This window comes from Petromyzon marinus, chromosome 76 (assembly GCF_048934315.1).
Source record: "Petromyzon marinus isolate PM22_M1 ecotype Great Lakes invasive population chromosome 76, UKy_Petmar_22M1.pri1.0, whole genome shotgun sequence".
NCBI lineage: Eukaryota > Metazoa > Chordata > Hyperoartia > Petromyzontiformes > Petromyzontidae > Petromyzon > Petromyzon marinus.
In genome coordinates, this window is record NC_133742.1 from 2257559 (window position 1) to 2284579 (window position 27021).

Sequence of the window (27021 nt, forward strand, 5' to 3'; positions counted from 1 at the left end):
AAGCCCGCAGCTGGTCACGTGGGAAGCCCGCAGCTGGTCACGTGGGAAGCCCGCAGCTATTCACGTGGGAAGCCCGGAGCTGGTCACGTGGGAAGCCTGCAGCTGGTCACGTGGGAAGCCCGCAGCTGGTCACGTGGGAAGCCCGCAGCTATTCACGTGGGAAGCCCGCAGCTGGTCACGTGGGAAGCCCGCACCTGGTCACGTGGGAAGCCCGCAGCTGGTCACGTGGGAAGCCCGCAGCTATTCACGTGGGAAGCCCGCAGCTGGTCACGTGGGAAAGCCCGCACCTGGTCACGTGGGAAGCCCGCAGCTAGTCACGTGGGAAGCCCGCACCTGGTCATGTGGGAAGCCCGCAGCTGGTCACGTGGGAAGCCCGCAGCTATTCACGTGAGAAGCTTGCAGCTATTCACGTGGGAAGCCTACAGCTGGTCACGTGGGAAGCCCGCAGCTATTCACGTGCGAAACCCGCAGCTATTCACGTGGGAAGCCCGCAGCTGGTCACGTGGGAAGCCTACAGTTGGTCACGTGGGAAGCCTGCAGCTGGTCACGTGGGAAAGCCCGCACCTGGTCACGTGGGAAGCCCGCACCTGGTCATGTGGGAAGCCCGCAGCTGGTCACGTGGGAAGCCCACAGCTGGTCACGTGGGAAGCCTGCAGCTGGTCACGTGGGAAGCCCGCAGCTGGTCACGTGGGAAGCCCGCAGCTATTCACGTGGGAAACCCGCAGGTGGTCACGTGGGAAGCCTACAGCTGGTCACGTGGGAAGCCTGCAGCTGGTCACATGGGAAGCCCGCAGCTGGTCACGTGTGAAGCCCGCAGCTGGTCACGTGGGAAGCCCGCAGCTATTGACGTGGGAAGCCCGCAGCTGGTCACGTGGGAAGCCCGCAGCTGGTCACATGGGAAGCCCGCAGCTGGTCACGTGGGAAGCCCGCAGCTGGTCACGTGGGAAGCCCGCAGCTATTGACGTGGGAAGCCCGCAGCTGGTCACGTGGGAAGCCTACAGCTGGTCACGTGGGAAGCCTGCAGCTGGTCACGTGGGAAGCCCGCAGCTTGTCACGTGGGAAGCCTGCAGCTATTCACGTGGGAAGCCCGCAGCTGGTCACGTGGGAAGCCCGCAGCTGGTCACGTGGGAAGCCCGCAGCTATTCACGTGGGAAGCCCGCAGCTGGTCACGTGGGAAGCCCGCAGCTGGTCACGTGGGAAGCCTACAGCTGGTCAAGTGGGAAGCCCGCAGCTGGTCACGTGGGAAGCCCGCAGCTGGTCACGTGGGAAGCCCGCAGCTGGTCACGTGGGAAGCCCGCAGCTGGTCACGTGGGAAGCCCGCAGCTATTCCAGCTACAGTTGCTACACTTTGCACTGCTATCGTGTTTGTGTGTTTTGTGTTTGTTGCTGTAACGTCGTGACCCGCTGCTCCTGGACATCTGTGACACAAAGAGCTTCATAGCTCATCGGATTCCTTCTGCAGTCTAAATACTGATTATGATTTATTATTAACCCCGCACGCTGCTCCCTGATGAACACTGAACACTGCTCCCTGATGAACACTTCTCCCTGATGAACATTGCTCCCTGATGAACACTGAACACTTCTCCCTGATGAACATTGCTCCCTGATTAACACTTCTCCCTGATGAACATTGCTCCCTGATGAACATTGCTCCCTGATGAACATTGCTCCCTGATTAACACTGCTCCTTCATGAACACTGCTCCCTGATTAACACTGCTCCTTCATGAACACTGCTCCCTGATTAACACTGCTCCTTCATGAACACTGCTCCCTAATGAACATTGCTCCCTGATTAACACTGCTCCCTCATGAACATTGCTCCCTGATTAACACTGCTCCCTCATGAACATTGCTCCCTCATGAACACTGCTCCCTAATGAACATTGCTCCCTGATGAACATTGCTCCCTGATGAACACTTCTCCCTGATGAACACTGCTCCCTGATTAACACTGCTCCCTGATGAACATTGCTCCCTGATTAACACTGAACATTGCTCCCTGATTAACACTGCTCCCTGATGAACATTGTTCCCTGATTAACACTGCTCCCTGATGAACATTGCTCCCTGATGAACATTGCTCCCTGATGAACATTGTTCCCTGATTAACACTGCTCCCTGATGAACATTGCTCCCTGATGAACATTGCTCCCTGATGAACACTTCTCCCTGATGAACACTGCTCCCTGATTAACACTGCTCCCTGATGAACATTGCTCCCTGATTAACACTGAACATTGTTCCCTGATTAACACTGCTCCCTGATGAACATTGCTCCCTCATGAACACTGCTCCCTGATGAACATTGCTCCCTGATTAACACTGAACACTGCTCCCTGATTAACACTGCTCCCTCATGAACACTGCTCCCTAATGAACATTGCTCCCTGATGAACACTGAACACTTCTCCCTGATGAACATTGCTCCCTGATTAACACTGCTCCCTCATGAACACTGCTCCCTGATGAACACTGAACACTGCTCCCTCATGAACACTTCTCCCTGATGAACACTGCTCCCTGATGAACACTTCTCCCTAATGAACACTTCTCCCTGATTAACATTGCTCCCTGATGAACATTGCTCCCTGATGAACACTGAACATTGCTCCCTGATGAACACTTCTCCCTGATGAACACTGCTCCCTGATGAACCCTGCCCCTGCACATTAATATGCAAAACATCATGGCCACATTTCGTAATCCTGCAAGCTCGTTGCCAAACACGTGCGCTGGGGTTTACCCAGAAGCAGCAGCAGCAGCAGGCGAAGTGTTGACGCAGCGCTGAGAATGAATGAAACCGCTCACTGAGTGACTCATCCATTCGCTGCATTCGTCCGGCACTGGAAAATCCGGTTTTGAAGAGAGACCGACCGTGCCAGCCTCGCCAGGAATGCGACGAGGAGGGGTGTGGGTGCCTCTCACTCAAATCCTCGACACAGCAACAACAACACCAACACCAAAGACAAAGATCCCCCGTGTAGCCTTAACACGCCGTTGTGGGCAAGTGCTGCGAGTAGCGAGCGGCACTGACGAAGGGGACCGGCGCCGTGGCACACGATGCAGCTTGGGCGGCCAACACCGCTCATTTGAGGCTGAGTCGACCCAGGGGAGGCCCGGGATCCGTGTCAGATAATCGTCACCGCCGCTGCTGCTGCTGCTGCTGGTGGTGGTCGTGGCAGGGAATTGAACTCGGGTCACCAGGTTGGGGGCGCAGGGCGTGAACCGCGTGCACATTCCAACTCGCCCACTCGCGACACCGCAGACTGGAGCGGCGTGGCCCCAGGCGCCGTCTGGCTGCTGCCCGCTCCACCCTGGCTGCTGGGCAGGCGAGGGTTGCACTGCCGCTGATGTTGTTGTTGTTATTGCACTACGGCTGATGTTGTTGTTGTTATTGCACTGCCGCTGATGTTGTTGTTGTTGTTATTGTTGTTATTGTTGTTGTTATTGCGCCACGGCTGATGTTGTTGATGTTGTTATTGCACCACGGCTGATGTTGTTGTTGTTATTGTTATTGCGCCACGGCTGATGTTGATGTTGTTGTTATTGCACTACGGCTGATGTTGATGTTGTTGTTATTGCACTACGGCTGATGTTGTTGTTGTTATTGCGCCACGGCTGATGTTGTTGTTGTTGTTGTTATTGCGCCACGGCTGATGTTGTTGCGTCACCTTTTGACTTGTTCACAACAGAGGTTGTTGGGTCAGATCGCGTAAGTATAAATGTTGTCGGTGTAACACTTAGAAGGCTTTCGCGACCAATATTATTCATAATAAAGGTTTTTTTGGGTTAGATCGCGTTATTTATAAATGTGTCGTAACCCTCCACCACCCGACACGGCCAATCAGCAAAAACGTCACCCTGGAGCAAGCGAGGGCTTCACCATTCTGGCGAATTGCCCGATGATGCTGGATGTAATTACCAGCGAAACGTCGTACTACTCAAACTGTAAATGTTGTGGATTCACTCTTCAACACACCGGTGGGCTAAAGTAGTGAACTAATTGTCTTTTGTCAACGTGACACCCTTCTGCTGATTGGCCGTGTCGGGTGGTGGAGGGTTACGACACATTTATAAATAACGCGATCTAACCCAAAAACCTTTATTATGTATAAATGTTGTGTCTAAACCCTCCACCACTCGACACGGCCAATCAGCTTGGGAGTTGTCACGTAAACAAAACGCAAGCGTAGAGAAGGGAGGGAATGACCGTGGCCGAGAAGACCCGAAGCTTCGTGCGGAGCTACAGACCAGGTAGCTTCCACACAGCAGCGTTACGCAACCGATGAAAAGATATTGATACTCAACTGATTTGGAGTGAGACCTCTGCTGTTAAACCGGAGCCGGTCATGAGCACACTGCCCAGGTGTGAGAAACTCTCCACTCTCTCCACAACTGCCCCATCACCGGTTGGGAGTTGTGGGGGCAGAGTGCCCAATGGTACAAAGATACCCAGGCAGGTGCTTAGTTTTGGTGAGGCTGATGGAAAGGCCACACCTCTTCACTCCAGGTTCAGCAGCAGCGCCTCCAACGCCTCCTCTGAGTGAGTGAGCTGCAATTACCAGCTCGTCGGCATACAAAACGTGGTTGACCAATAGGGAGCGATCCCTTGACCGCACCCGGGCATCAATCAGCCTCCCATTGCATCTATACCAGATGGAAATTCCTCCGGTACAGCTATTGAAGGCTTCACGAACTACGTGGTCGAAATAGATGTTAAATAATGTTGGAGCCAGAGGACATCCCTGTCGCACCCCAAGGTGAACAGGGAATGGCTCTGACTCCCGGCCACGTAGTTTTACCCGGGCCCGCCCACCATCATGAAGGTCCTTAATGATCGTGAGCAGTGGGTCAGGGACTCCGAAAGCACGAAGAACAACCCAGAACCCAGGCCTACTGATGGTATCATAGGCCTTGACCAGGTCAATAAAGTTGAGATGTAGGTCTTGTTGGAATTGCCTACACCTCTGCTGTAGCAAACGGACAGAAGATATGACATCTGTGCAGGACCGCCCTTTCCTGAAACCACATTGGGGCTCCACGCGCCTCTCCTCAGCGTGCCTGGCAAGGCGATGTTGAATAATCCTTGCCAGGACCTTTCCCGGCACACTGAGGAGTGAGATGCCCCTGTAGTTGTTACAGTCTGTGCGGTCCCCCTTCTTAAAAATGACGATCACCAGGGCATCATTCCAGTCCTGCGGAACCCCTCCAGTGGTCCAGACTGTTGTTATGATGTCATATAGGGCAGTCTGTGCACAAACGCCACCCTCCCCCAGCATTTCGCTTGGGAGATCATCTCTGCCCGGTGCCTTTCCTGGTCTCAGATTCTGGATCGCCTTCAGTACTTCCTCAACAGATGGCACTTCAGACAGCCACTCACAGGGGGTGACTTCCTCTTCCAATATATAGGGTCATCCCCACTTTGTCCTACGATGTTCTCCATGTGGAAAGATTTCCCCTCCCCCAGGACTTCACAGATATGTTCAGCAAATCTGCAAACCTGTTCCTGGGGGTTGGAGATTGGATCACCGTTTTTTCCCTAATGATGGTAATAGGTGTGGCGCTGCAGGTTACTTTTTTGATGGAATTAAAAAGGGATTTATGATCGCGGGCCATTGAGGCAGACTCCATTTCCTCAGCAACCCGCGACCACCACCGATCCTTGCAGCGCCTCACGGCTCTCTGAACCTCCGAGCGAAGGCTGCGGTAAGCCTCCTCATTATCTGACGTGGGATTCTGTAGCCGATGACAGTGGGCCTGTCGCTTTTTCTCAGCCATCCTGAACACCTTGTCTGTCAGCCAGGGTCTCTGGGGAGGTCTGGACCGCGTACCCAAAGCAGCCATTGCAGCTGCCTGAGTCACGGTCCTAAACCTCGCCGATTTACCCTCGACATCTGGAGGAGTGGGGGACGATGCCAACCCCAGCCTCAAGCGATGATGAAATTCTTGCCTGCAACTTTCATCAGCTAGCTGAGACCAGGCCATCTTAGGTTTGAATGGGGTCCTGGGTGTACACCCACCACCGGAGTGGAAGAATGACAGGCGTATCTTCCAGATGACTAGTCGATGGGCATAGGGTAGATCAGCTCCATGGTAGGTCTTGGTATCAAGGACATGGGCCCGCATCCACTGTTCTGTCCCTACGTAGTCCAGCAGATGTTCTTGCTTGAACCCGGTATGCATCCATGATGTTGTATGGATGCGCCGATGCCGGAACACCGTGTTGGTAATTACAAGCCCATGGGCTGCACAAAAATGTAGCAGCCTCCTACCATTGTTATTGAGCTGATCTGGCCCATGCCTTCCAATCACTCCAAACCAGGTGCCAGCATCATGGCCAACTCGGGCATTAAAGTCACCCAACAAATGACTCTATCCCGAAGGGCCACTTTAGCTAGCACCTGTGACAGGAGTTCATAGAAGGCATCTGCCTCATCAGCCTTGATTGCATCCCTCCACAGATGTTCGTCTTCAGTGGAGGCATTCGTAACCACGACCACCACTCCTCGCCTCCGGTTGATGGGAAGGCGAACCCAAAGTAGCCTGGGGCTTACAGCTACTCACCCCTCACCACCACGCTCCCATGCCCCCTTCATTATTTTATTCAGAAGAAGAGCCACTCCCTGTTGTTTGCCAGTCTCCTGCCCCCGAGTATAGGACTGTCCACGTCATAGACGCCTGCCTCCGGCACAAGCTTGTTAATTACATTTGTCGGTCGTAGTTTAGTGGTAGTTAATTGAAGGTGGAGGGGTTACCATCCCCTGGCACACGTCCAGAGCCCCCATTTAACCACTGTGGTGGTCACAGATACCATGAAAGGCCAATCCCAATTGGCCCTCCCTCCAACAGCAATGTCCACGGCAGCATTGCCCATCCGGCCCCACGAGGAGGTAGGGGGTTGTTTTTCCGGACCATTCACACACACACATTCACACACACATTCACACACATTCACACACACACATTCACACACACATTCACACACACACAGACATTCACACACACATTCACACACACACATTCACACACACACATTCACACACACACATTCACACACACATTCACACACATTCACACACACACATTCACACACACATTCACACACATTCACACACACATTCACACACACACATTCACACACACACAGACATTCACACACACATTCACACACACACATTCACACATTCACACACACATTCACACACACATTCACACACATTCACACACACACATTCACACACACACATTCACACACACACACATTCACACACACACACATTCACACACATTCACACACAGACATTCACACACACATTCACAGACATTCACACACACAGACATTCACACACACAGACATTCACACACAGATATTCACACACACAGACATTCACACACACAGACATTCACACACACATACATTCACACACACAGACATTCACACACACAGACATTCACACACACAGACATTCACAAACAGACATTAACACACACACACATTCACACACACAGCCATTAACGCACACAGACATTCACACACACAGACATTCAAACACACAGACATTCACACACAGACATTCACACACAGACATTCACACACACACATTCACACACACACAGACATTCACACACACAGACATTCACACACACAGACATTCACACACACATTCACACACACAGATATTCACAAACACACAGATATTCACACAACAACAACAACCGCCATTCGCCACTAAGTGGCGGTGACGTCACCACGACGCTTGTGCCAGGCTATGTGCACCCTGAGGCCACGTGAAGTGTCGAACGCCCGCTGGCAGGAGGTCACGGGGCAGACCCAGGTGCCACGGGTCGACTGACTGAGATGACTGGCTGATGCACCACCTGTGCCCCCTACTGTGCCAACCTGCTGTGCTTTAGCCACCCGGCGCTCCGCTCGCTGTTGTGAGCGTCGCTCCTCCGCCCTCCGTTGTTGTTGGAGGGCGACTGCCTCCAACTGCCCAGTAGCATCCTTCAAGAGCCTCCTCCACAGAGGCCGATCTTGACACCGCTGGTACCAGTCATCGGCAAGTCCACTCAGCTCCATGTCCTCCTGTACCACATCACTCCATCTCTTCTCTAGCCCGTGCCGCGCCCGCTTAGCCCCCTCAATCCGGCCAAACAAAAGCTGTTTCGGCATGCGGTGGCTGGGCATGCGGGCTACATGACCCAGCCATCGCAGCCTTGCCTGCCGGAGGAGCTCACCGATGGGACCCTGCCCAGATCTTTCAAGGATTTGTGAGCTCCTCACACAATCCAGTCTGGCTAAACCCAGGATGGATCGTAGGCAGGCCAGCCTAAATGTTTCTAACCGGCGAAGATGTTCCATTAGGGGGGTCCACGTTTCGCAAGCGTAGAGAAGGGAGGGAATGGCCGTGGCCGAGAAGACCTGAAGCTTAGTGCGGAGCGACAGACCAGGTAGCTTCCACACAGCGTTACGCAACCGGTGAAAAGATATTGCCGCTCGACTGATTCGGAGTGAGACCTCTGCTGTTAAACTGGAGCCAGTCATAAGCACACTGCCCAGGTATGGGAAACTCTCCACTCTCTCCACAACTGCCCCATCACCGATTGGGAGTTGTGGGGGTGGAGTGCCCGATGGTACAAAATACACTGAGGAGTGAGATGCCCCTGTAGTTGCTACAGTCTGTGCGGTCCCTCTTCTTAAAAATGACGATCACCAGGGCATCATTCCAGTCCTGCGGAACCCCTCCAGTGGTCCAGACTGTTGTTATGATGTCATATAGGGCAGTCTGTGCACAAACGCCACCCTCCCCCAGCATTTCGCTTGGGAGATCATCTCTGCCCGGTGCCTTTCCTGGTCTCAGATTCTGGATCGCCTTCAGTACTTCCTCAACAGATGGCACTTCAGACAGCCACTCACAGGGGGTGACTTCCTCTTCCAATATATAGGGTCATCCCCACTTTGTCCTACGATGTTCTCCATGTGGAGGGATTTCCCCTCCCCCAGGACTTCACAGATATGTTCAGCAAATCTGCAAACATGTTCCTGGGGGTCGGAGATTGGATCACCGTTTTTTCCCCTAATGATGGTAATAGGTGTGGTGCTGCAGGTTACTCTTTTGATGGAATTAAAAAGGGATTTATGATCGCGGGCCATTGAGGCAGACTCCATTTCCTCAGCAACCCGCGACCACCACTCATCCTTGCAGCGCCTCACGGCTCTCTGAACCTCCGAGCGAAGGCTGTGGTAAGCCTCCTCATTATCTGACGTGGGATTCTGTAGCCGATGACAGTGGGCCTGTCGCTTTTTCTCAGCCATCCTGAACACCTTGTCTGTCAGCCAGGGTCTCTGGGGAGGTCTGGACCGCGTACCCAAAGCAGCCATTGCAGCTGCCTGAGTCACGGTCCTAAACCTCACCCATTTACCCTCGACATCTGGAGGAGTTGGGGACGATGCCAACCCCAGCTTCAAGCGATGATGAAATTCTTGCCTGCAACTTTCATCAGCTAGCTGAGACCAGGCCATCTTAGGTTTGAATGGGGTCCTGGGTGTACACCCACCACCGGAGTGGAAGAATGACAGGTGTATCTTCCAGATGACTAGTCGATGGGCATAGGGTAGATCAGCTCCATGGTAGGTCTTGGTGTCAAGGACATGGGCCCGCATCCACTGTTCTGTCCCTACGTAGTCCAGCAGATGTTCTTGCTTGAACCCGGCATGCATCCATGATGTTGTATGGATGCGCCGATGCCGGAACACCGTGTTGGTAAGTACAAGCCCATGGGCTGCACAAAAATGTAGCAGCCTCCTACCATTGTTATTGAGCTGATCTGGCGCATGCCTTCCAATCACTCCAAACCAGGTGCCAGCATCATGGCCAACTCGGGCATTAAAGTCACCCAACAAATGACTCTATCCCGAAGGGCCACTTTAGCTAGCGCCTGTGACAGGAGTTCATAGAAGGCATCTGACTCATCAGCCTTGATTGCATCCCTCCACAGATGTTCGTCTTCGGTGGAGTCATACGTAACCACGACCACCACTCCTTGCCTCCGGTTGATGGGAAGCGAACCCAAAGTAGCCTGGGGCTTACAGCTTCTCACCCCTCACCACCACGCTCCAATGCCCTCTTCATTATTTTATTCAGAAGAAGAGCCACTCCCTGTTGTTTGGCAGTCTCCTGTCCCCGAGTATAGGACTGTCCACGTCATAGACGCCTGTCCCCCCGGGGCCTCCGGCACAAGCTTGTTAATTACATTTTTCGGTCGTAGTTTAGTGGTAGTTAATTGAAGGTGGAGGGGTTACCATCCCCTGGCACACGTCCAGAGCCCCCATTTAACCACTGTGGTGGTCACAGATACCATGAAAGGCCAATCGGAATTGGCCCTCCCTCCAACAGCAATGTCCACGGCAGCATTGCCCGTCCGGCCCCACGAGTAGGTAGGGGGTTGTTTTTCCGGACCATTCACACACACATTCACACACACACACATTCACACACACACACATTCACACACACACACACACATTCACACACACATTCACACACACACATTCACACACACACATTCACACACACACACACACATTCACACACACATTCACACACACACAGACATTCACACACACATTCACACACACATGCACACACACAGACATTCACACACACATATATTCACACACAGATATTCACACACACACACAGACATTCACACACACAGACATTCACACACAGACATTCACACACACAGACATTCACACACACACAGACATTCACACACAGACATTCACACACACATTCACACACACACAGACATTCACACACACATTCACACACACATTCACACACATTCACACACACATTCACACACACAGACATCCACACACCACAGATATTCACACACACACAGACATTCACACACACATTCACACACACATTCATACACACACATTCACACACACAGACATTCACACACACAGACATTCACACACACACACAGACATTCACACACACACAGACATTCACACACAGACATTCACACACACAGACATCCACACACACAGACATTCACACACAAACATCCACACACACAGACATTCACACACAGACATTTACACACAGACATTCACATCAAGCCTAGTTGCCATCATCATCATCGTCGTCGTCACACCGGCTAGGAAGGGGCCACACAGATACGTGATTGTGTGTCTTCCTGTGTCCGTCATTGAGCTTCATCACAACAGCTCCCAATGCCTGACGCGTGCTGCTGCTGCTGACAATACAAAGCTGGTGCTGTGGAATCGCCTTGACAATGCGAGACTCATCACCACCACCGGGGCCCCAGGGGTATCGTCGTTAACTCGCTCTCCCCACTCGCCCCTCCTCCTCTATCGTCGTGTCATGAAGGAGGAGGACGAGGGTTCATTGCCCGAAACGTCGCCTGTTATATATGTGGCCTTGTTACGAACAAAGACAAAGATTCCGCCCCCATCGTGTAGCCTTGACAGACTTTTGGGGCAAGTGCTGTTCGCGAGTCGCAGCATCTCTGAAGGCCGTCACGGCAACACGAGGGGGTGGGTGGCCAGCACCACGCCCTCCTGCCCGCCTTTGTCTCCCCAGTGCTAGCGATGTTTACTGCGCACGGCACAACGTTACTACTCAGTTGAGGCTGAGTCGACCTAGGGCAAGCCGAGGACCCGGTTCAGATAATCGTCACTGGTGTTGGCCGTGAGCGGGACACGTGTACACACACAGAGAGAACACGTGTACATACATACACACAACACGTGTACACACACACACAGAGAACACGTGTACACACACAGAGAGAACACGTGTACATACACACACACAACACGTGTACACACACAGAACACGTGTACACACACACAGAGAACACGTGTACACACACAGACAACACGTGTACACACAACACGTGTACACACACAGAACACGTGTACACACACAGAGAACACGTGTACACACACAGACAACACGTGTACACACACAGAGAACACGTGTACACACACACAAACAACACGTGTACACACAACACGTGTACACACACACAGACAACACGTGTACACACACAGACAACACGTGTACACACACAACACGTGTACACACACAACACGTGTACACACACAACACGTGTACACACAACACGTGTACACACACAACACGTGTACACACAGAACACGCCTACGACCGAGGGGAGGCTGAGTTGGTCTCAGATAATCTCCATCACTGTGGTGGGTTGGTGGCCGTGAGCGGGAATCAAAACTCGGGTTCGTAGCGCAGCGCGAGAATCACTGCACACCCCCCACCTCTATCCCCCCCACCTCTATCCCCCCCACCTCTATCCGCCCACCTCTATCCCCCCCACCTCTATCCCCCCACCTCTATCCCCCACCTCTATCCCCCCCACCTCTATCCCCCCCACCTCTATCCCCCCCACCTCTATCCCCCCCCCACCTCTATCCCCCCCCCACCCCCCACCTCTATCCCCCCCACCTCTATCCCCCCCACCTCTATCCCCCCCACCTCTATCCCCCCCCCACCTCTATCCCCCCCCCACCCCCCACCTCTATCCCCCCCACCTCTATCCCCCCCACCTCTACCCCCCAACCCCCACCTCTACCCCCCACCTCTACTCCCCCTCCCACTCCCCCCACTCCCACTCTCCAACCCTCCCCCCACCTCTATCCCCCCCCCACCTCTATCCCCCCCACCCCCACCCCCCACTCTCCCACCCCCACCCCACCCCCACAGGTGTTGCTGGGCCCACGGCAGCGCTCATTGTGGGCGTGCCGGAGCCGCCCCCCCTGGGAGCGCTCAAATAGCGGGGAGCAGACAGCCTCGTTACACAGCAGACAGGTTCACTCTACTGTTAGTCTCTCTCTACAGACAGGTTCACTCTACTGTTAGTCTCTCTCTACAGACAGGTTCACTCTACTGTTAGTCTCTCTCTACAGACAGGTTCACTCTACTGTTAGTCTCTCTCTACAGACAGGTTCACTCTACTGTTAGTCTCTCTCTACAGACAGGTTCACTCTACTGTTAGTCTCTCTCTACAGACAGGTTCACTCTACTGTTAGTCTCTCTCTACAGACAGGTTCACTCTACTGTTAGTCTCTCTCTACAGACAGGTTCACTCTACTGTTAGTCTCTCTCTACAGACAGGTTCACTCTACTGTTAGTCTCTCTCTACAGACAGGTTCACTCTACTGTTAGTCTCTCTCTACAGACAGGTTCACTCTACTGTTAGTCTCTCTCTACAGACAGGTTCACTCTACTGTTAGTCTCTCTCTACAGACAGGTTCACTCTACTGTTAGTCTCTCTCTACAGACAGGTTCACTCTACTGTTAGTCTCTCTCTACAGACAGGTTCACTCTACTGTTAGTCTCTCTCTACAGACAGGTTCACTCTACTGTTAGTCTCTCTCTACAGACAGGTTCACTCTACTGTTAGTCTCTCTCTACAGACAGGTTCACTCTACTGTTAGTCTCTCTCTACAGACAGGTTCACTCTACTGTTAGTCTCTCTCTACAGACAGGTTCACTCTACTGTTAGTCTCTCTCTACAGACAGGTTCACTCTACTGTTAGTCTCTCTCTACAGACAGGTTCACTCTACTGTTAGTCTCTCTCTACAGACAGGTTCACTCTACTGTTAGTCTCTCTCTACAGACAGGTTCACTCTACTGTTAGTCTCTCTCTACAGACAGGTTCACTCTACTGTTAGTCTCTCTCTACAGACAGGTTCACTCTACTGTTAGTCTCTCTCTACAGACAGGTTCACTCTACTGTTAGTCTCTCTCTACAGACAGGTTCACTCTACTGTTAGTCTCTCTCTACAGACAGGTTCACTCTACTGTTAGTCTCTCTCTACAGACAGGTTCACTCTACTGTTAGTCTCTCTCTACAGACAGGTTCACTCTACTGTTAGTCTCTCTCTACAGACAGGTTCACTCTACTGTTAGTCTCTCTCTACAGACAGGTTCACTCTACTGTTAGTCTCTCTCTACAGACAGGTTCACTCTACTGTTAGTCTCTCTCTCTACAGACAGGTTCACTCTACTGCTACTGCCTCTGGCTATTTACCGGCGCCGCTGTCGCCGCCGCTGACTCTGGGTGAGTTTAATGACGCTGCTGCTGCTGCTACTGCTACGTTAGTGATGTGATGATGCGCGCAGCAACGGCGGTAAGGCGATACTGGGACGGATCGCAGGTTCGAGTTGTTCTGGTTCCGGGGTGACCTGCGAACCAAGGCGACTTGAACCCGCAGTCTGTGTCGCTCTCGCTACCCACGGTCCGCCTGGGTTTGTCTGCGGGGTTCCTGCTCCTCTCGTTTCTCTCCTCCACGTTGAGAATCGTGGGTTCAGGTTGTTGTCTGGCGCTCTCAATAATCCCCACCAGGTGGATAATAAAGTCGCTCTAGTTGAGTCTTTGATGTAGGGTTCAGGTTGTTGTCTGCTGCTATAAATAATACCCACCAGGTGGATAATAAAGTCGCTCTAGTTGAGTCTGTGATGCAGGGTTCAGGTTGTTGTCTGCTGCTATAAATAATCCCCACCAGGTGGATAATAAAGTCGCTCTAGTTGAGTCTGTGATGCAGGGTTCAGGTTGTTGTCTGCCGCTCTCAATAATCCCCACCAGGTGGATAATGAAGTCGCTCTAGTTGAGTCTGTGATGCAGGGTTCAGGTTGTCTGGCGCTCTCAATAATCCCCACCAGGTGGATAATGAAGTCGCTCTAGTTGAGTCTGTGATGCAGGGTTCAGGTTGTTGTCTGCTGCTATAAATAATCCCCACCAGGTGGATAATAAAGTCGCTCTAGTTGAGTCTGTGATGCAGGGTTCAGGTTGTTGTCTGCCGCTCTCAATAATACCCACCAGGTGGATAATAAAGTCGCTCTAGTTGAGTCTGTGATGCAGGGTTCAGGTTGTTGTCTGCTGCTATAAATAATCCCCACCACGTGAATAATAAAATATCAGAGTAGATTTTGATTTAAAGCTTTCGTGACTGCAGTAATTCATATTCTTAGCTCTTTCGGTAAATTCACGTGCAAGGGAAACAACGTGACTTTACCGAAAGAGCTAAGAATATCCGAGTAGAGTTTAAATTTCGACGTTTCGTTTAAATAGGAGACGAATTAAATTGGGAACACGTGGATTGGAGGGCACGCGCAGGCTAGAGACATCATCATCACCAGCACAGTGATCTCCATCCAGCAGTGGATGGGCCCTAGATGTGATGATTACCCTGAGAGAGGGGCACGTGAATTATTAATTTATCGGAGGTGAACGCCTCGCGCGTTCAGTGGCGAATATCCGAACAGGGTCCTCTCCTGGGTCGAAATCTAAACTCAAACTGCAAGAATACCTCGTGTGGTCGTGTAATGGTCGTGAGTGAATCTCTCTCGGTGTCTCTGTCTGTGCCGTGTCTGTGCGAGTGTCTCTCTCTCGGTGTCTCTGTCTGTGCCGTGTCTCTGTGTGGTGTCTGTGCGAGTGACTCTCTCTCTCTCGGTGTCTCTGTCTGTGCCGTGTCTCTGTGTGGTGTCTGTGTGGTGTCTCTCTCGGTGTCTCTGTCTGTGCCGTGTCTCTGTGTGGTGTCTGTGCGAGTGTCTCTCGGTGTCTCTGTCTGTGCCGTGTCTCTGTGTGGTGTCTGTGCGAGTGTCTCTCTTTCGGTGTCTCTGTCTGTGCCGTGTCTCTGTGTGGTGTCTGCAGTGAGTGACTCTCTCTCGGTGTCTGTGTGGTGTCTGTGTGGTGTCTCTGTCTGTGCCGTGTCTCTGTGTGGTGTCTGCAGTGACAGGAGGCTGCTCGCTCGTCATGGCTCGCCCTGGCCACGCCCTGGCGCTGCTGCTGGTGGCAGTCGCCGTCCTCCTGCACAGCTCCGTCGCCGGTAGGGGGGGGGGGTGATACGGCGTGGTGGTGGTGGTGGAGATGAACACGGGGTGGTGGTGGTGGTGGTGGAGATGAACACGGGGTGGTGGTGGTGGAGATGAACACGGTGGTGGTGGTGGAGATGAACACGGTGGTGGTGGTGGAGATGAACACGGTGGTGGTGGTGGAGATGAACACGGCGTGGTGGTGGTGGTGGAGATGAACACGGCGTGGTGGTGTTCATCTCATCCAGCCGGTGTAACCGGTTTTCCATACTCTTCCATGCTTTTCCCGCACCTGGAGGAGTTTATCTTCTATATATATGTAGTGTTCGATTTCACTCGGACAACTTCTGTCTTTCTCCGAACACCGCTTTATTTACAACTCTCAGCATGTCCTCAATATTTTACAGCATCCTGGTCACCACGGCTCGCTCGCCACCTTTGTCTCTCCACTCCCCCACGATCACTTTGCTTACTCCGCCGCTAACTTCTCTGTCTCCGCTCTCCGCTATCACCGTCACTACGCTCTCTCCACTGCTAACTGCTTCGTCTCTGTTCAGCTCCGCTATCGCTACGCTCTCTCCACTGCTGGCTGCTTCTCTTGTTCAGCTCCGCTCCAAACTCTGTCTCCGAACTCTGGTTCCACGTCCTGCCTCGTCCAGCCCCCGACTCCAACTCTCAATTCCCTGCTGTTCACTCCAAGCTCCCCAACTTCAACAACCTCCATCTCCAAGCTCTCCAAACTCCGACTCCCTGCTCCACTGCTAACGCCAACTCCCCCCCCCCTATCACTGCGTCCTCGCTCTCATTAATGAAGCCGCGTCCCAACGACGCTCCGCGTCTACCACACCTGCTCCCCGGCCAGACATCTCGGCGCCACTTCGACCCCAGCCACAACACCAGCCAATCACAGCCGTCTCCGGCCTCCTGGCTTAATTGGCCTAACGTAACCTCTCCGTCCCAGCCACCGCACCTCCTGGCTGACCCGACATAACCCGTACTGTCTTTGGTTCCCTGCAATCACCCTGTTTGCACTAAGCACCTTCCTACTCCACGACATATATAAAAGTCCAAAATTGTGCGTGGGTTTGTGTGTGGTCGCGCGCTTGGCTCTCCAACCGTGGGGTTTATGTGAAAAAATAAAATAGCCAGGCACCACGCCGTAAGCCCCACGGTCAGCAAGCGCTATTCCTTTTTCACATCCGTCAACTTTAAATTAGTTTAATTAGCGATTTAGTGCGATTTTTGTGCGCTTGCATTGTATGTATTTATTGATGACGCATGCATGACCATGCCAAGTCGCACGGTGGGAGTGAGGGGGACATTTTCTTTAGTGTTAAAAATACACTAAACGCTGAAGCGAATTCTTCACTGTGTGATGTCCCCCTCACCCCGATGCGTGCAGTTACTAATATATACAGTCGCTACATGCTAGCACTAGATATTACTGCAAGGCGGCCGGGGAGATTGTGGCTGGGGGGGGGGGGTCAGGGGTCGCTCCCCAGCCTGCCAAGGTGCCACCTCGGCCGGCTGGACAATCTAGGCGAGGCCGGAGGCTCTGCACGGGACTAGGCCCCGCCACGCCACTCTGTCAGATGAATACTTTGTGCTATACAGTCGCTAAACACTGCTATAGAGTCGACATGTACTACTGTAGTGATAGCAGGTACCACCACATTCGGCACGCACTGCTGTAATTATTTTTAAGAGGAGTTTTAAATAAAACAAAGTTTTACTCTCGCTCGGCCGCACCGGAAAGTCGTCGCGCGCCGCTCCTGCAGGATTGGTCGTGGCCGCTTGACAGCCCCCTTGTCAGGAGACCCATAGAGACACAGAGACACACAGACACACACACATAGAGAGACACACATAAAGAGACACACATAGACACATAGACACACACACACACATAGACACAGACACACAGACATAGACACACAGACACACACACATAGACACACATAGACACACAGACACACATACACATAGACACACAGACACACACTCACATACACACACATAGACACACATACACATAGACACACATACACACTCACATACATAGACACAGACACATAGACACAGACACATAGACACAGACACATAGACACAGACACATAGACACACACACATACACACACATACACACAGACACACATACACACATACACACAGACACACATACACACAGACACACATACACACAGACACACATACACACAGACACACATACACACAGACACACATACAAATAGACACCCACACACATAGACACACATACACATAGACACACACACGCACATATACACACATACGCATAGAGACACGCACATAGACACACACACGCATATAGACACACACACAGACACACACACAGACACACACACACAGTGTGTATGCTACTGTGTGTTTCACTTATTTCGCACCGTACGTAGCCAACCCTACGGTTCGTGGGGGGGGGGGTGACCACAACAAACTAAAGGCACAAAGCGGTTCTAAAGAAACGAGTTTGTCGACCTCGGCGATGATTGCAAAGTAGCACGGCTCCCAATGGCTTCCTATTGTCAGAAGGAAGAGCGTTCCAGACGGCCACAGAAGCCGGTGCCCCCACCGCCTTTGTTGGTCCACGGCGAGCCGCTGCAGCGAGGATGACCGCAGTCTGTGTGGTGATGGTTCATGCTGCTCCACGGGGAGGGGTGGGGCACTGAGACCCCCCCCCTTGGGGGTGGAGCACTGAGACCCCCCCCCGTGGAGCACTGAGACCCCCCCCCCCACCTCCTCCTGGCTCCTCCCCCCACCCCTCCCCCTAGCGGCACCGGCGAACGAGTCGGCCGTGGTCCTGGCCGTGGTCAAGGTGCTGCTGAACTCGACGCGACCCTCGGACGAGAGCTTCCTGGTCGACCCCACGGTGCTGTGTGCACTGCGCCTGGCACCGGTGCACAACCTGCGCATGGAGCGCTCCTTCCTCAAGCAGCTGCTGGCGCGCCTCGCCGACCTGCACCTCGACCGCAGGTTCGCCGACCCCTCCACCTCCCCCAAGAGACAAAGGTCCCCCGTGTAGCCTCGGCGGACTGTTGGGGCAAGTGCTGTTGGTGAATCGCGGCGCCCGACGAATGCCGGCGGCGGTACGCGAGGGGGTGGGTGGCCGGCAACGGCGCCCGGCCGCCTTTGTCTCCCCAGTGGCGATGACTTTACACGCGCCGACCCACCCGGGTACTCGTTTGAGGCCGAGTCGACCTAGGGGAGGGCCAGGATCGGTTCGGAGAATCGTCGCCCGGTGTTGGTGGCCGTGAGCGAGAATCGGAACCTCGGGACGTAGCCGGGTCCGCAGGGCAGTGTAGCAGCGACCGCCACCGCCGCTCCCAGGTTCCATTCGGTGTTTGAACTTCTTAACGTAACCCCCGTTTGATCGCCAGAATGGGTAAAACCTCCTCTTGTTTCTCGTCTTGAGATCGTCTTCTCTTCTTGTTGTCGTCGTTCTTCTTCCCCCACACCTCCCGAGTAACACGACTGGCTACGTACGGTGCGGAAGAAGTCGTCCATGCAGACGCCGCTCTAACAACGCGGGGATGGGATTTTGTCCCACAGCTGCCCGGGGCAGGTGACCGACCCGGACGAGAGGCCCCGTCGCGGCGAGGCCGTCCCGTCGGGGCTGCTGGCGCTGATGGTGCTGGCGCTGAGGGCCTCGTGCCTGCCCGTGGAGGCCATGCGCCTGGGCTGGGTCCACGTCGACCTCCTCGGCATCCTGGACCAGCGGCTCGACGAGGAGCGGCGCAGCGTTGGTGCGACGTGGGGACACGCGCGGGGGGGGGGGGGGTGATGTAGCGGTGACGTCGTCGGTGGTGGTGGTGAAGGTAGTGGTGGTGGTGGTGGTGGCCGTGGTGGTGCTGGTAGTAGTGGCGGTGGTGTTGGAGGTAGCCGTGGTGGTGGAGTTAGCTGTGGTGGTGGTGGTAGTCGTGGCGGTGGTAGTCGTGGTGGTGAAGGTAGTGGTGGTGGTGGAGGTAGCTGTCGTGGTGGTGGAGGTAGTCGTGGTAGTGGTGGTGGTGGAGGTAGTCGTGGTGGTGGTGAAGGTAGTGGTGGTGGTGGAGGTAGTGGTGGTGGTGGAGGTAGTGGTGGTGGTGGAGGTAGTGGTGGCCGTGGTGGTGGTGGTGGTAGTAGTCGTGGTAGTTGTGGTGGTAGTGGTGGTGGTAGTGGTGGCCGTGGTGGTGGTAGTCGTGGTAGTTGTGGTTGTGGTAGTAGTCGTGGTGGTAGTAGTCGTGGTAGTCGTGGTGGTGGTGGTGGTGGTGAACCCCCCCCCCCCCCCGTATCTGCGCTCTCTCCCCTCAGCGCTGGCTGGGAGGCCGCTCACCACCTACTACCAGTATGCGCTCGCCACGCAGGCGCTGTGCATCCTCAACGCCAGCGTGGACCCCGACGCCGTGGAGAAGCTCGCGAGCTGGGCCCTGCTCCAGGGGTCTGGCGACGGGCCCCACTCCCTCGGTGAGCGAGCGGCGAGCGACTCCAACTTCCCAGTGGTGTCCAACAAACATCACCACTGCGGAGTGGGAGGACTTGATGGGTGCTGCTACTTGCTAACGGCACTTGGCCCACGACCGTGTGTAGGCTATACGGGGGGGTGGTGATCTTTGCCTCTTCTGAGAGTAAAATGGAGGGGCTGGACGAGCGAGGAGTGGGGGGCTGAGCGAACATCACTCCCCCCCCCCCCCTCAGACGAGGCATCCCAGGCGCTGGTGGCGCTGTCGTGCCTCAAGGGGACTCCGCTCCTGCGGCCCCCCACGCTCGCCACTGCCGTGGCCGCGGCAGCCCAGAGCCTCGCCTCGCTGCTGCTGGGGCAGCGCTCGGGAAACGGAGCCATCGGCAACATCTACAGCACCGCCCTCGCCGTACAGGTGGGGGGCTGGCTGGCTGGTGGGGGGCTGGCTGGCTGGTGGGGGGCTGGCTGGCTGGTGGGGGGCTGGCTGGCTGGTGGGGGGCTGGCTGGCTGGTGGGGGGGGGCTGGCTGGCTGGTGGGGGGGGGCTGTGGTCTTAGTGGATTGCCATTCCTCCACGAGGTGGTGCTTGTGAACAACGGAATGAAGGGGGGGGGGGTGTGGGAGCGTGGCGGTGAGGAGTGGGAAGTTGCCAGGCCCAGACTGTGGGCTCTACTCCCCATCGATGGGAAGCAAGGAATGGTGGTCGTGGCTTTTGCCCCCACCACAGATGGATATCAGTGGAGGAATGCAGGCAAAGCCGATTCGTTGGATTCCTTCTCTGGCTGTGCTGTCTTGACCTGGCCAAGGCCAATAATAGAACAATCCTGAGCCCTGGAGTATTCATTGCAAGTGCTTTATGAGACTCTGACTCTGCTCACAACAATTAAAGACCTTCATGATGGTGGGCAGGCCCGGGTATAACGATATGGCCAGGAGTTGAAGCCGTTCCTTGTTCACCTTGAGTGCGACAGGGATGTCTACATGCTCCGACATTATTTCACGTTTTTTTGGAACCACGTAGTTCGAGAAGCGTTCTGTGGCTGTACTGGAGCAATTTCCATCTGGTACAAATACAATAGGAGGCTTATCGATGCCCGGGTGAGGTTGAGAAAATAGCTCCCTATTGGTCAACCATGTTATGTTTGCTGATGATCTGGTGATTTGCTGCTCACTCGGAGCAGTTGGACGCTCTACTGGTAAACCTGAAGTGTTCCTCAGCTGCACCAAAGCTCGCGCCTCTGATTCGCACAGTTGGCTACATACGGTGCGAAAGAAGTCCAACATTCATACATAAGCACCTGCCTGGGTATTTTGTGCCATCAAACACTCCACCTGCTCAACTCGCCATAGGTTATGGGGCCATTGTCCAGCGAGTGTCGTTTTGCCATTTTGGGCAGTGTGCTCATGACCAGCTCTGGTTCGACAGCAGAGGTCTCGCTCAGAATCAGGTGGGTGGAAATCTCTTTTCAATTGCTGCGTAACGCTGTGTGGAAGCTACCTGGCCTGTAGCTTCCATATAAAAGTGTTACGCCCTTCTTTCTCTGTGCTTGAAAAACGAGGACCACCCCCAAGTGAAAATCCTATGTTGGTTAGAAACATTTAGGCTGGCCTGCCTACGATCCATCCTGGGTTTAACCAGGCTGGGTTATCTGAACTGCTCGCATATCCTTGAAAGGTTTGGACGGTCCCATTTGAGCTCCTCCGGCAGGCAAAGCTCCATTGGCTGGGGCATGTAGCCTGCATGCCCATCCACTGCATGCCCCCAGCAGCGTCTGTTTGGCCGGATAGAGGGGGCTAACCGGGCACGGCATAGGCTGACAGAAGAATGTGGAGCTGAGTGGACTTGCCGACAATCGATACCAGCGGTGTTAAGATCGGCCTCTTTGGAGGAGGCTCGTGAGGACGCGACTGGGCAGTTGGGGGCAGTCGCCCTCCAGCAACAACGGAGGAGCGATGCTCACAACAACGAGTGGAGTGCTGGGGTGTCTAAAACATAGTAGGGGCACAGGTGGTGCATCTGCAAATCGTCTCGGTCAACCCATGGCACCTGCAGGGTCTGTCACGTGACCTCCTCCTCGTGCACCTCGCCTGGCACAGCAATCAAACACCCCCCCCCCTTACCCCCACCAGGCCCTGCAGGCTGCCCAAGGGAGCGGGGTGAACGTGAGCGGCTGGGACGGGGGCAACGCCTCCCGCACCTTCCTCTTCGCCGCCGCCGTGGCCGGGGAGTTCACCGCGTCCCCTGGGGCCCTGGCCCAGCTGCTGCCCACGCTGCTGGGCACCACCTACCTGGCCGTGCCGCGCATCACCTGCGTGGGTGACGACGGTGAGCGGACCTGGGTGGGGCCTCCGTGACACAATGGGGGGGTTGGTGGTGAGGTGTGTGGCTGTGGTCAATGGTAGGCAATGCACAGGGACAATTGCCACTTGGGGTTGTAATTGGTGGTGGTGGTGGTTAACCTGTTACACCATGTGAATGGTGCTGGTGATCATCACCACCATGTGAATGGTGCTGGTGGTGATCATCACCACCATGTGAATGGTGGTGATGATCATCATCACCACCATGTGAATGGTGGTGATGATCATCATCACCACCATGTGAATGGTGGTGGTGATCATCATCACCACCATGTGAATGGTGGTGGTGATCATCATCACCACCATGTGAATGGTGGTGGTGATCATCATCACCACCATGTGAATGGTGGTGGTAATCATCATCACCACCATGTGAATGGTGGTGGTGATCATCATCACCACCATGTGAATGGTGGTAGTGATAATCACCACCTTGTGACTGGTGATGATGGTCAACCTGCTGCACCATGTGAGTGGTGGTGGTGGTGGTCAACCTGTGGTGGCATGAAATCGATTTTGTTCTCCTGCCGTTTGCTCTGCAGACAGCGTCCACGACCTGCACAGCGAGCTGACGCTGAGCCCGCCCGCCGGCAACTCGTCGTGGCCCATCGGAGTGACCTACCAGGCCACCGACGGCCTGGGCCACACCTTCGACAACAGTGTCCACGTGACCGTGCCCAGCGGCTCCAACCTCCTGCGCGTGCTGGAGGCCGCCCAGGCACAGAACGCCCTCCAGTTCAGGTGGGGGGGAGGGGTGAGGGGGAGGTGGTGAGGGAGGGGGGGGGTGAGGGGATGGCAGAGGAACGGGGGATGGAGGTGGTGAGAGGTAGTGGGGTGGGCGGGGGGGTGAGGTGTGGGGGGGTTGGTGAGCGTGGGTGGGGGAGGTGAGGCGATGGAGGTGGTGAGAGGGAGTAAGGGGCGTGGTGTGTGTAGTGGTGTGTGTGGTGGGTGTGTGTGGTGTGTGGTGTCTCTGTGGTGTCTGTGTGTGGTGTCTCTGTGGTGTCTCTGTGGTGTCTGTGTGTGGTGTCTCTATGGTGTCTGTGTGTGGTGTCTCTGTGGTGTCTGTGTGTGGTGTCTCTGTGGTGTCTGTGTGTGGCGTCTCTGTGGTGTCTGTGTGTGGTGTCTCTATGGTGTCTGTGTGTGGTGTTTCTATGGTGTCTGTGTGTGGTGTCTCTGTGGTGTCTGTGTGTGGCGTCTCTATGGTGTCTGTGTGTGGTGTCTCTATGGTGTCTGTGTGTGGTGTCTCTATGGTGTCTGTGTGTGGTGTCTGTGTGTGGTGTCTCTATGGTGTCTCTGTCTCTATGGTGTGTGTGTGTGGTCTGACACGCAGCTTCAAGACCAAGCCGTCGAGCTTCGGGCCCTACCTGGTGCAGGTGAACGGACTCGTGGCGGACTCGGCCCTGCACCAGTACTGGCAGCTGCTGGATGCTCCCAGCACCCCGCTGGACAAAGGTGAGGAGCCGTTGGCCGCCTCGGGGCATGGGGGGGGGAGGGGAGGGGAGCGGTGACCGGTTCGGGGTGGCACCGCCATTGCTGCCGTGTGGCCTCTAGCCCAGAGGGCACCCCCCAGTGGCAGCCGATTCCAGCCGAGCGGTTTGAGCCGTGATGCCGTGAGATGTCATCTCCCTCGCCTGGTGCGCAGGAGGTCGTGGGTTCGATCTCCTGGATTTTGAGATTCTGCGTCTCCCTCCCCGTGGCTCAGACTGGACTTTTTTTCCTCCATAATTTCGAATCGACGTGCGTTGTTTAGATGATTTGTCTGTTGCTACACATTTCCACAAGGATCAGCCACGTGGTTGAGCTATAATTTTGATAGGCAGGTCGCTTCTGAAAAACAGGAAATGTCTCCGTGGGGGGCTCTCTACCTGGTAAAGTAAAATCGTTAAATTGTTTAAACTAAGACACCAAGACTGCCTGCACTACCAACTGTGTGAACGGGGAGGCTCTTCCATCCCAAGCTACTACCCTCAAGGATTTCGCTGTTGTGCTGATTGCTGAACTTTGTTTACTGTGGGGGGTTTGTTGCTGCTTTTGTTCGTGTTTTTGGTGAGAACCAACCCAGAGTCAATCGGAGAATGAGATTCTTCCTCCGTCTCCTGTCCTGGTGTCTCTCTCGCTCTCGAGTTCTCACTGAGCACCAATCTCACTCGTGCCCTCATTCTCCTACCCACCTAATCATTCGCCTGCACTCGCCCGCTCACCCACACCCACTCATTCACTCATTCAACCAGTTGCTCGCCATCTCGCTCATCCACACACAACCCAGCTCGCTCGCTCGTGCGAAATGAGACCCCTCCCATCCTGCAAGTCCAGGGTCGGGATCGAACTCACGACCTCCTGCCTACCAGGCGAGGTAGTTAACATCTCCTGGCCACCGCGGCCCCCCCAAATATTTATCTTGGCTCGACCCGGATCACGCAACTAACCCTCCTCCCTCCCCCGTCCGTGTGTGGCGGTGCTGTGCGCAGGGCTGAGGGACTACATTGTGTCTGATGGACAACACCTCATCGCCAATCTCACCACGTGGTAGATGCAGCGTGGGGAGGGGGGGGAGGCACGACGCCGGTCAACGTTCAACAAACGTCAGGAGACGGGGACTTGACTGCGGGGCTCCCTCGCTGTGCTACGTCATCGTCGCCTCCCATCTCATTGGCCCCCAGATGTGGCTCCCCTCCCCCTCCCCCCTGGTGGCAGCTGTCCCTGTGCTGCTGCTGCAAGGCGAACGTGGCAGTGGGAGCGTCATAATTGCAGCCGTGACGTCATCGTCATAATTGCAGCCGTGACATCGTCATAATCGCTGCCGTGATGTCATCGTCATAAATCGCGGCCGTGACGTCATCGGCATAATCGCTGCCGTGACGTCATCGTCATAATCGCAGCCTTGACGTCATCCTCGCCGTTATTAACAGTGGGCCATGATCGGTCCACTGCTGTATCAATTCCTCCCCCTCCCCTCCCACCAAAGGCAGCCTCACGGTCTTGGCGAGAAGTGACGACCCCACAGATTCCCATTCACATCCATAGATTATATTCGTACATGACGATGCACGTGATATAATCAAACATTAAAAGTTTTGTATTCGCTGCGAGTGGCATCTCTGCAATAATTATACAGCACGCAGAAACCACATGGTTTTTAGGGGCTATATCCCAATTGTGTAGCGACTTGGATGAAGTAAAATGTGAGAAAAGAATCCTCCCCAGAGAGTGGGGGTCTGTGTGGAGTGGTGGTGGAGTGGTGGTGGTGGTGGGGGTCTGTGGATTGGTGGTGGTGGTGGTCTGTGTGGAGTGGTGGTGGGGATCCGTGTGGAGTGGTGGAGGTCTGTGTGGAGTGGTGGGGGTCTGTGTGGAGTGGCGGTGTTGGGGCTGTCTTGGGAGTCGAGGTGCGGCTCTCTGCTGCACGCTCTGCGTGGGGTCTCCACCTCACCACGCGTGGACTCGCACGTGGAGAGGCATGGGACTCGCACAGAGACCCATAGAGTCACACGGAGATCTCTAGAAACCATCGACTCGCGCAGAGACCCATAGAGTCACGTGGGGGATCCATAGATTCGCGCGGATCCTTAGACTCCCACGTAGACCATCATAGATCCATGAACTGGGAGGTCCATAGACTTCCGTGGACTCGCACAGAGACCCATAGACCCTCGGAGAGCCACGGACTTGGGTAGAGCCACAGATTCACATTGAGAGCCAGACTCGCACTAAAGACCCGCATAGACCTAGAGACTCGCACATAGACCCAGAGACTCGCACAGAGACCCAGAGACTCGCACATAGACCCAGAGGCTCGCGCATAGACCCAGAGACTCGCGCATAGACCCAGAGACTCGCACAGAGACCCAGAGACTCGCGCATAGACCCAGAGACTCGCACAGAGACCCAGAGACTCGCGCATAGACCCAGAGACTCGCGCATAGACCCAGAGACTCGCACATAGACCCAGAGACTCGCACATAGACCTAGAGACTCGGAGACTCGCGCATAGACCCAGAGACTCGCGCAGAGACCCAGAGACTCGCGCATAGACCCAGAGACTCGCACATAGACCCAGAGACTCGCACATAGACCTAGAGACTCGGAGACTCGCGCATAGACCCAGAGACTCGCGCAGAGACCCAGAGACTCACACAGAGACCCAGAGACGCGCACAGAGACCCAGAGACTCGCACATAGACACAGAGACTCACACAGAGACCCAGAGACTCGCGCATAGACCCAGAGACCCGCACATAGACCCAGAGATTCGCACATAGACCCATAGACTCGCACATAGACCCAGAGACTCACACAGAGACCCA

General features: G+C 54.6%; 2 protein-coding genes across 2 annotated transcripts in view; one reads left to right on the forward strand and one right to left on the reverse strand.

The window, feature by feature from the left end:
* LOC116957543 (uncharacterized) overlaps positions 1-27021 on the reverse strand; it is a 186384-nt gene that overhangs the window by 135553 nt on the left and 23810 nt on the right. The window lies entirely within an intron of this gene.
* On the forward strand, positions 12188-25804 carry LOC116957540 (cobalamin binding intrinsic factor-like). Its single transcript, XM_076056501.1, has 10 exons — positions 12188-12291; positions 15809-15904; positions 18698-18899; positions 19476-19669; positions 20214-20366; positions 20598-20776; positions 22490-22685; positions 23263-23461; positions 24051-24172; positions 25189-25804. Exons 2-10 carry the CDS (start codon positions 15832-15834, stop codon positions 25248-25250), a joined length of 1380 nt encoding a protein of 459 aa, XP_075912616.1. The 5' UTR covers positions 12188-12291; positions 15809-15831; the 3' UTR covers positions 25251-25804.